At 37.0% G+C, this 11092-nt stretch overlaps 1 protein-coding gene across 2 annotated transcripts; it reads right to left on the bottom strand.

The window, feature by feature from the left end:
- Positions 1-759: 759 nt before the first annotated feature.
- Positions 760-3120, bottom strand: LOC133845417 (uncharacterized). Of its 2 annotated transcripts, XM_062279885.1 has the most exons (4): positions 2679-3120; positions 2536-2610; positions 1833-2479; positions 760-1761 (listed from the first exon to the last, which is right to left on the bottom strand). In XM_062279885.1, the coding sequence occupies exons 1-4, from the start codon at positions 3026-3028 to the stop codon at positions 1748-1750; spliced, it is 1086 nt and encodes a 361-aa protein (XP_062135869.1). In that variant the 5' UTR covers positions 3029-3120; the 3' UTR covers positions 760-1747. The 2 variants fall into 2 exon arrangements, with proteins under 2 accessions (XP_062135869.1, XP_062135861.1); XM_062279877.1 differs by having other exon boundaries at positions 760-2479.
- Positions 3121-11092: the final 7972 nt, after the last annotated feature.

The following is an 11092-nucleotide window of genomic DNA, read 5'->3' as shown; positions in this document are numbered from 1 at the left end:
TTAATTAAGTGCATAAACTTCTAAGCATAAATACAGTTGCCATCTCTCTCTCTCTCTCCCTTTTGCTCTCTCTTTCTCTCTATGCCTTTCTCTTTCTGCTTTATGTGCACGTCATCAGTTGACGCCAGGCGTTGGTTCCCCATCGGGCAACTTTTTTGAGGTTCACGTATAAATTTGAAACGCTTTACTTTGTTTACGTACTTTGTCATAGTTGTTGTGCTCTCTCTCACTCGCTAACTCTCTTTCTCTCTCTCTCTCTCTCTCTGTCTGGTTGCGTGCCTACCTTGGCAAAAGTTCTTAACTAAAGTGTTGCAATTATATTGATTGAATTTTGCGGTGCCGTTGCCTTTGGCAACCAACACAAATGCTTGCACACACATTACGTATACGCCCCCGTGGACCGCATAAAATGCCAAATGGGCATGTCTGTCACTTGCTGAGTTAAGCATTTTGTTATACGCGCGTTACTCTTAAGCAGATCTTACTTTGAATTGAATTCAATTTATTTAATGTAGCTGATTAAATTTGTAAAGAAGTCTGTCGATAGTTAATAAAGATTTTATATTTTAAATTTAAATTATAATATTTGTATTCAATTGCGGATTATTTTTTTAAATTTAACAGATTAAGAATTCTATTGATGGTTAATAGAGTTTATATATTTAAACTTTAATTTACAAACATTTCATTCAACTGTGGATTATTTTCAAAAGTTCAAGGATAACGTAAAATTAATGGTTATAAATTCCAAGTCTTACATTATTTCTCAATGTGGAATTTCCATCATATATTCCATTATTATTTGCCCTATTTGTTTCTCAAACTTGAAACAACTTTTGAAGTTTCCTCGAGGGTTTAGATTTAAGTGCTATTTCATTATTTCAATTAGCTGCTACAAAATGTCCTCGCTATAGTTTTGTGACCTTTGCTGCAGTTGCGCATTCGTCGTCGTCTCATAGTTTTGTTTTTTTCGTTAGTTGAATTGCATTTGAAATGCAAGTTTTGCGCCAACGCATAAATCTTTGGCACAAATGGCAAACAACAGCCAAGAGAGTAAAGTGAAGAGGGGTAGAAGAGGAGAGAATATCATGGCTAGAGAAGGATGCCAGGAAGCAGCAAAGCGTAGCTGCGAAACGGTTGTAGCATATGTTGTGCTTTTCTATATATTGTCGCAACATCAGTCAGGATTAGTTGTAGAACTTTACCAGACCTACTTTCCCGTCGTATTCCTTGGGACCATCCCAGCTCTTGTCTCTCTCTCTCTCTATCTCTCTCTCATAGCGTTGCAATTCGTTCTCATCCATGTTTGCCATGCTGTAACCGTCTCGCTGCGTGCCTCTAACATGGCAGCAGCAGTTGCCCTTGCGATTGCTGCTGTTCTTCTTGTCCATCAGCAGCCAACGCAACGTTTGCTTCCTTTGGTGGCATCCTTTTTAGCTCTCTCCGTCAGTTTGTCCGCTGTTGTTGTTTTGTTGTTGTGTTGTTGTTGTGTTGCTGCTAGCCTCTTGTTGCCCTTGTTGTCTTGTCAGCTGAAGTTTTCTGCCATTTGTTGTTGTTCTTAGTTGGTTTTGCTGTTTGTGTTCCTCCACGCCCGGCTGTGTGCATGAAAACTTACAGGCATTTTGTTGTTTTTGTTGCCACTTCTTCCCACTTCATTTCTCTGGGAATTAGTTGTATATAAATTCCACAAAATACTTTTACTTCAATTTTAAATGCAAAACGTGCGAATGCTTCATTTATGCTTGCTTTATTCAAATCCAACTCGATAACGATTTTAAAATAGATCATATAATAATAAGAATATATTTTTGTTTATATTATGACGCAAGCACTCGTTGATTCGGGACTCTTTTCTGCATTCTCTTCATCTTCTTTGTCCTCTTCATCCTCTTCATCCTCTTCATCCGCTTCATCCTCTTCGTCAGAGCTGGATTGCTCAAGTGATGGCGGATTCTGTCGATAATATTCCTTGGGTCGAGGAAGCGTAAAAGATTCCTCTTTACATGTAGATAGCAGCGTTGAATTAACAATTGTATTGCTATCTTCATCACCGAATACGGAAGGTGCTTGCGATTCAGGTTCCGATTTGATTTCTGCAAAAGGTATAAGAAACGTGTCGTTTTTCTTGTCTTCCACAGCTGAAGTATTTGCAGTGGCTTGAGTGTCTGCATTTTCCTGCAAGTCGACGGCATCAATTGGTGTTGATTGATTGTTATCGATTGCAGTTTGTGTTGCTGCATTTCTAAATGCAGAAAAAATGTTTACTGTCAAATTCATGTTAAGGGATACGCTTTGAGCAGATCGTGGGCCAAGTGCAGTCGTGGCAACTTCCACATCTTCTGCGACATCTGTTGGAATTGGGGGTAAGCACAGACGCTTTGTTGGCAAAACTTGCACCGAGGGTAACTCGCCGCTATTATTGCTGTTGCCACTCGTTTGTGTTGGCGTTGCCTCAAAAGAGATCTCGCCGCATTCCTCGCTGTAGTGAGTGAGAAATTTAAAAGGCTTCACAGGTTTACTTGCTGTTCCACTTACACTCTTCTCCCAGTTGCTGCTGCAAAGATCGGACGACGGCGCCCAATGCTGCCCAATCTTTTTGAGACGCCAACACTGTGCAGCATATGAAAAGTTTGTTTTAATTGTCCAATTTGCAAATTTCAATGCCTCGTTTTACTCACTTGTTGCGGTCACGTGGAGTCTGAGTCGAAGGACGCTCAATAGCTTCAGCTTCAGCTCCAGTTTCAGCTGGAGTTGTTGGATTAATCCGTGACACTCGTTTGCGCTTCACCGATCGTTGAGCTGCAGTTGCGCTTGGCGTGTGTAACGGGCGACGTCCCATAATGTTGGTGAAGGTACGCACATGCATGCCCGTTGTGCAACAGCCACAGGGTATCCTGGGTCGCTTGACCCGTGGACTGCGTCGCAAAGACAACGAAGTCTCTGCAGTCTCATCTGCTTGCACAACAGGACTCGACTGGTTTTCCGTGGTTGAATTATCTGGATTTAAATTTGCATTATTATTTTCCATTTTTCACAAATTTTTAAAATAAAATGCTCGGTTTTTTTGCTTTTCGATTTAATTGATGTGTTGCTTGCTTGCCTGTCTGACAGTTTATGGATGAAATTTCTACAGCAATTCAAAATGTCAACTCAATGAACTAGTTTGGCAGTTCTTTCTATCGGAATTTTGCGTCACAGCTAGCTTTCTAAATGTCAAATCTGACATATAGGTTTAGGAGATTCTTCACAATTATCTTTAAAAAAGAGGCTAATTTTACACCACTTCTATAAATTTATCAAAGTACAAAAATTTATTATACAATTATTATTATTTTAATAAAGACGTGGTCTTCTTATAGTGTATTTGTCTTATCTTCTAATTATACAAATTATATTGTTATATTTATGTGTGACTCAAGGTATTTTGATTACTATATAAATTTACCAATGTCCTTTTACATTAGTTTTAATTACATTCCTTCATTATTGGTCAAATTTTATTGACACAATTGTCAATATACGCTAACAGTCAAGGGATCTACTTATGGATTGGTTTAAGCAGTGATAATTATACAATTTGTGAGCAAACACTTGAAATTTAAAGGGTATAATTGAATTGCAATAACAGGCTTACACGCAAGCGGTTTGCCCGGCAGCCTCTGAAAGGAAAACCAGGCAAAAATAATATATTTATACATACTTGTATTAATTAAATTTAATGCCTGTCTAGAGGCGAGCCAGCGACGACCCTTAAGAAATGCGCTGGACGGGTGGAATGAAAGTGAGGCGGGGGCGGAGGAGTATTACCAGGCGAGCTACCAGCTACCAGTTACCAGCCATGGAAATAACCGCTGCGAAAACTTTGCCAGCTGTATTACATTACGCCTTTAATTTCATTACATGCCAACGAGCTGGGCGGCAACTGAGAAGGGCGAAGGTGGGGGTGGAAGTGGACGGGTTGAGCGAGGGCCACACGCAGCGTCAGTAGCCCATAAAATAGAACAAAACACTTGTAAAGTCACCGAAAGGGTGAGAGCGAGAGAGATAGCAGAAGAGAGAGAGAGAGAGAGAGAGCAATCTCATATTCCATGGCGCCTTCGTTGACGCCATTGCAACTTAGCGGGATGCCAAGCAAAGAGGAAGAGAAGGTTGGACTGGGATCAGGATGCTTTTTCGGTGGCAGGACGTCGCGTTAAGAGTTTATTATTTAATACTTTTAACGTCGTGCGTAGAAATTAGCAGCCATAAATCAATGAAACGACTCGCACAAGTCTACAATTAGCTGGCAGCCAGACTTGAGCATCAGCAATAGAGCATCAGAGCATCAGCATCAGCTTCATCTTCAGACTCAGCTTCAAATTATACGAACTGTATCTGGCGCTGCTTCTGCTGCTTGGGGTAATTAATTTTTATGTTGTAGCTGCCATGAGATAGATACTTCTGCGAGTTGCTTTAGTGTCCAAGCCGACAAATTAGTTATTATATTTATGTGTGTTATCTCTAAGCAATGGCATTTCAACTAACAATTAAGTTCCACTCTTATGATTTTATGTTGCATCGCTTCTACTCCTCAACTCAAGCCAATTAAATCTCTACAAATCAAAAGTTAGCTTCTCCAAGTTTTGCTTAATTCTTATAAATAAAAAAAATATTATTAAATTATTTGAATAATTTACTTGACATTTGGTTTCTTAAAACTAGAGTTCATTAGAGTCTTTGTTTTTTTTTTTTTTTAAGTAAACACGAACACAAAACTATAAATTGCCAATTTCATTATTAGTTTTCTTTTTTTATTGATTTTTTTGCTGTACATCATTGAAAATCTAATTTTGTTTCTGTTGGAAAGTGCAGTATGTCTTGGAAATTGCACAGCAATAGCCACAAAGATACACAAATATCGATTAAATGTATCGACTTTAAAGTTAATAGAGTCGGTTCTACAGTTTTCCTCTAAAATAAGTTAGTGTTGGGATTTGACAGTGAGTGGCAGCAATAAAGAAAGTGTGTACAACTATCATAATATATTAGATATTTATTATGCTTGTCTTAATGTATTATAAGTATTTAATAGTTTCTATTACTTATTTATACAATTTGATTTTAAATTTTAAATTCATGAAAAGCCAATTCAAGTATAAACCTATTTAATTTATGTTCTTAAAACTATACTAAAAGTATTTTTATTTTTTTTAGATGATGATCAAGTTTTGCTTACGGTAAGTGATAAATTATTATTTAAAACATTAAGTAATTTATTTAATTCAGAGTATTGTTGATGTAACACAAATTATGCAAAGTAGTTGCACCTAAGATAAGACTCACTTCAATTGACAACTTATTGACTGTATTCATTGGTGGATATCTCACAATAGTAAGAAAAACTTCATTAGTTAAATTCTTGTATATTTAAAGGACACTTTAAAAAAGCGGCACAATAACTCAAGAATTGCGACTATACCGGTTGCTGCAGACTAAAATAAATATAATGGAAACGCAATAATAAATTCACTAGCGATAACCCAGCCGAGAGTACAGGAATTTGCTGCAGCACGCTCTTCTCGGCCAGCATCTCTCTCCACCTTTTATCAGCTACGATTATATAATCTGCGCAATTGCAGACAATAAACTTATTTTGCGCAAGAATTTCACAAATAAAGGAAAAAGAGGAATTATATTATCACAATGCCACACAGCTAATTTGCAACAGCCAGACATAGTAAAAGAAGCGGATAAAGAAGAGAGAGGTAAAGAGTGAAAGGAAACTACACTGAATTATATTTTCGCAATAAGTTGGCAGACGCCGCTTTGTGCGACTGTGTGTGTGTGTGAGAGTTTTTTTTGTCAATGTATGAGTGTAGCTCTGTGTGGCAATAATAATAATAATAAGATGCAAACAAAATGCTCCTGCTGTGCTACGTGCAGCTGCAACACGAAGGCGCACAAAAGTATGCTATAATAAAAATAGAGCAGATAGTGTGAATGCGGTTAGGGAGAGAAAGGGAAGAGAGGGAAACAGACTGCAGCTATTCCCATGGGCATATAAGGAAATTTACATAGATTTTTAACGCAATAAGCGAAATGTGACTGCGAAATCCAATTTGTAATGAGAAAAGTAGTGTGTGCAACACAGTGAGCAGCAAGAGGGACGAGTAAAGAGGGGGCCTGCAAATATATTGCTGCATATTTCCAGGCGTATTTATGGCATGCACTTTACATCGGAGCGTGCTAAAATTATGCAATACAATTATGGAAAAGGCCCAACAAACAGAACGAGCGAGAGAGAGACAGAGTTAACGCCAGTGTTGTTTGTTTTGTTTGTTCGAGTGGTTAAAAACGTGACTTGTTTTCTGCGACTTAGCTGGCATTTTGTAGACTACAAGGATTTCCATAGTTTTGCTGCAAAACTTTGCTTTGCAATGCAGCTTAGGCTTCAAATTTGGCCAGATCCACTTCAGGCTTAAAGCTGAATATTATTTGAGTACACAGCAAACACATTTTACTGTCTGTTTCTTATTGCGTTTGTTGGCATACATTTCTAGCACGCGCCCGAAAGTATGCAATGATTCACACGTTTCATGCATAATACGTCCCCCTTTCGCTGCCACGCCCCACTTCGCTATTAGGTGGCATTGTTTGCCTGCGCAATTCATGCGAAAATTATGCAAGCGACAAACGAAGTTGCTTCCCCAAAAACTTTGTCTTTGCCCGTTTTCACAGTTTCTTATGAAATAAAATCTTTAAGTTTCACAGTTGCATTAACTGACCTTTGCCTAAATAAACTTCACGCTCTCCTTCCTTGAAAGTCTCCCACACTTTTGCTAAAATTCTACACATTAAGTGTTATGCTTGTTTGTTGTTCTTTTCGTTTTTTCAGTTGCACAGCCTTAAAACTCATTTGACTAGCAGCTATTTCGCTCTGGTTTCCCTCAATGCGTTCCCTCTCTTTTTCTATCTCTTTCTCTCTCTCTCTCTGTCTTTTGCTCCTGTGCTGTGATTCTCTTTTGTGTAATTGTAAAACGTGATTTTTTCTGTCATTTATTTGGAGTACACTTATGTTGGGTGCTATAGTTTACTATTAAAAGGTGCTACACATTTTAGTTTCATTTGCATTTTTTTCACAACGTCGTATTAGATTACTTTTCAATTTACCTTTTAAGCAATTTGTTCTACTTAAAAATGTCAAGCCTATTCTAATGGAAAAGAAAATTAGGCTTATTTTCAGTAGCTTCAAGAAATTGTTTTAAAAACACAATTTTGTAAAATTTGTATAATCATTAGAATATTATTTTTAATGTATTATTAAATAACAAATGTTTTTGCACATCAACTTCTTTTCAAAATATATTAATAAATAATAAATATTAAACAAATTTTAATGCTAGTAATATAATAATCAGCAATATTTATACATTTTTTACATTTCATTCTGAATTTTACTCAAGTCTAATCAACAGTCTTTCTATGTTTACCTTTCCTTACAGCTCTTGGCTGAGTTAAAAAACAAATCGAGACTCACAGCGAATAAAACTAATATTAAATTATTCCAAGACTGCCTAATTGAATTGTTGGTAATAACAGTTCCAAATTAAGCAAATTCTTTTAACTTATAATTTAATTCTAAACAAAATTTTTACAAATTTGTCTGGAGATAATAAAGCTCTCTTGTTATTATTATTTTTATTTGTATAAATAACTTTTAATTACTATGTTGGTCTAGAATTTACTGACACTATAATTAATTACTTACACTAGAGTAAAATGTATTTACAAAAAATGAACCTAGTTTCTTTATTTGTAATTAAAAAGTGTATTTATTATGCGACTTTATAAATTCAACTTCTTTGCTTTATCATTTCTGTAGCGCTTTTTTATTTTTGGTGTTTCGCTCTACAACATTTTTACGGTTTATGTTAATTTTTTGTACACTTTTCTCCGCATTGTTGTTGCTGCTATTTTGGTTCGTTGCTCTCCTTGTCGCTGTCGCTGTCGCTGTCGTTGTCGTTGTTTTTGTCGTTGTGTGCTATGTAAATTATATAAGAACCGTTGACCAGAGTCCGAGAACCACAGTTTTGCAGCATTGTTGACTGCTGAGTGTTTTTTCCAGCTGGCTTTCAAAGGTGTCGTAAAATGAAAATTCATAAATATTTAGCGCACGTTTTATTAGTTGCCAGGACGTTGAGGACAACGATGCCGTTGGCAATTGTGCGCCTTGGGGAAAATATTTAGCCCTCGCTTCTTGCTACATTTATTTAACCTTTTGCAAATTTCGTTTGACATTTAACGCAATCTGACAGCTGTTGGCAACTTAAATATTTCGAACATAAACATAGGCAACACAATGTATTATTGGCAGCTACAAAATCAACAACTGAAGCTAAGCTGATGCTTGGCAATTAACCGAAATATTTTATAATACGTACTTTGTTAATTGTTCAACAAACAGAAGCTCGCTTCAGCCAATTAGCTCTGTAATTTGACTTAAACTGCAACACTGGCAAATCATATCAATCATACGCAGCGTATGCAGCTCTCGAATCTGACACTTTTGGATGCGCTGCCCAGCTGAGGAGCCCATTGAACCGCAAATGCAATGTTAAGCAATTTGCTACAACGGAAATCTTTCAAAGTTAATTTTCAACACTCGAATAGGCAGTTAAGGGACGCATGAAGAGGGGAGAAAAGGGGTGCGACGGAGGCTGTCTACTGACGTTAGCCTGGCTGTCTGTTTTCGGTCTGAGCTCTGTCCACTCAGCTGGGGCGACAAAATTGTACAAATTCAACAGACTTCAAAGCGTCAATAAGCACACAAGTCGAAGTAGTGGGCGTTCTCTCTTTGTGTGGGGGCGTGGCTGGGAAAGGAACGGAACGGAGCAGACGAAAGCGGAGGAGGAGGCGGAGGCAGAGGCGTCTGTCTGGCAAACAAGCTGACTGACTGATAACGGAAGCAAGGCAATGCACGTATTTACCTTTGGATATTTGCTCTCTCTCTATATCTCTCTCTGCTTCCCTTACTCACTGTTATAGATAATAATGATGATGATAATGATGATGGGAATTGCTTGGCACTGGACCTGCGTCCAGGTCATTGCTGATGTCACACATTCATGGTCATTTTGCTGAGTCAATCGTTTGAAAAATTTATGTTGCCTTCAAAAGCAAAATTTGCCATCGACATCGACAACGACAACGCCAACTGGAACGCCAACGACGTCGAAGCCTGGCGAGATAGTCAATAGATGCGGTTCATTTAACCTGACTAAATGTGCAGCGCTTGCTCACTGTATTTGTGTGTGTGTCTGTGACCTATGACCCGTGCACCTGCTATTCGTGATTCCAGTCAACTGTTGACTTCCATTTCACCCTCACTCTTTCGCCAGCTGCTTATGAAGTGTTGATCTCTCTGTCGCATTTAATTGAATTTTGATGCACTTTTCGTTGGCCATCATGTGTGAAAAGCCGACACAAGTCAGCAGTTTTTGGCCTTTTGCACAGTTAATCTGCTTAATTGTGAGTGTCGCAGTTACCATCATCATCACCACCCAGCCAACTATTGCTATTCATTATTTGTGACATCATTATTTCGCTTGTTTATTGTATGTACAATATAGAAAATGCTGCACTGCAATTCACAAATTATAAAAACGCAAACAACATTTATTTTCTTATTACTTCGTGAGATGTTTAGATTCAATGCGAAAATATAATAGTTGATTCTCGTTTTATTCTTCTTCTTAATATTCCTCTCGACCATCACATTTCCATACTCCATTTATATAATCAATAAATAATATGAATATTATATAATATAATCTAATTTGTATTATTTTTCTAGCAGTTATTTTGGTTTGCTCTTCGGTTTTCAATCAGAAATGAAATTAGCAAATTATTGATTTATTATTTTTTTCAATTTAAAATTGTATTCTCATAGTGCATTCCTAAATCCTATAAAGCAGGTTGGGCTCCAATTTAAACAACAAATTATTATAATTTTAATGGTTATAAATATTTTAATATTAATTTCTAAATTAGTCCAACTATAGCTCTGTCGATAACTCAATGTATCACTATCTTCAACTTCAACTCTTTCATAGTTGCTGTGAATTCTCCTTTAGCGTCGCAGTTATTGTTTCTTTTAACTCTTCTTAGTTCTTAACCCCTTTAAACGTGTCTTGATGGCTGGCAACTGTCTGGACTTTGTAGCCCAGTGCAATTATTTCAAAAGTTTTTTAGTGGCAACATTTTAAATTCCATTTACAGAGTTTTTGCACTCATCGCAGTCGCATTTAATGCGCTTAAAGCTTCAGCGTAAAGACGAAGTGGCGGAGGATGAAAACACCAGAAAGAAGCAAACTAAAAATAGAAAGCAAAAATTGTCCACCAAAGTGTCAAAGGCATCCGCAGGGACGTCTCCTCTCTTACCACGCCCCCTGTTCTTGCCCCTTCCCGTTCTCCTGACATCCCTTTGGGGACTGAGCCCTTGCAGTCATAATAAAAGCGGCAGCAAATGACAACAACAAGAGCAAGAGCCAGGAAGAGAGCGAAGAGCGAAGAACGCAAAACTTAACAAGTTCACTTAGCAGAAATTAAGTTTTCAGCATTTATGTAACGAAAACTATAAAGCAAAACTTTCATAATGAAGCGACGACAATGTGGTGAGCAATGCTCAAACTCTACATGCCGGATCGTCAATTCTCCAGTTCAAGTTCGGCAAATGAAGGCGAGAAACGAGCGAGTCCAAAATAAAAATGTATATTAAAAGTGAACATTAACAAAGAGAATAGGGCAAAATTATAAAATCTTAAATAAGTTGGAAAATGAAACACTAAATGCATTTTTTTAACATGAAGGCAAAATAAGACAAATACTTTAAAAGATATGGCTATTGCACTGTAAAGAAAAGTTTAAATATCCAATTACTTTAAAATAAATTGCTATTATAATTTTATGAAAAATTACCAGACAACATTATATACTTAATTAATTAAAAACCTTAATAATTATGCTTTTAAGAGAATCTTTAGTTTATGAGTCTTTTGAAAATTTAAATCATTTAAAATCACTTTCAAGTTTTTACTTAGTTTCTACCTAGTTT

Source organism: Drosophila sulfurigaster, chromosome 2L, assembly GCF_023558435.1.
Source record: "Drosophila sulfurigaster albostrigata strain 15112-1811.04 chromosome 2L, ASM2355843v2, whole genome shotgun sequence".
NCBI classification, from domain to species: Eukaryota; Metazoa; Arthropoda; class Insecta; order Diptera; family Drosophilidae; genus Drosophila; species Drosophila sulfurigaster.
The sequence above is the reverse complement of the archived record's forward strand: the minus strand, read 5'-3'. Positions and strand labels throughout refer to the sequence as shown.

What these genes read in the sequence shown, in the direction of transcription:
- LOC133845417 (XM_062279877.1), bottom strand. Translation starts at nt 3,028, where the DNA reads ATGGAAAATAATAATGCAAATTTAAATCCAGATAATTCAACCACGGAA. An exon ending in ACTCCACGTGACCGCAACAA is followed by an intron (nt 2,611 to 2,678) that starts GTGAGTAAAACG and finishes TATGCTGCACAG; the next exon opens with TGTTGGCGTCTCAAAAAGAT. An exon ending in GCAGCAACTGGGAGAAGAGT is followed by an intron (nt 2,480 to 2,535) that starts GTAAGTGGAACA and finishes CACTCACTACAG; the next exon opens with CGAGGAATGCGGCGAGATCT.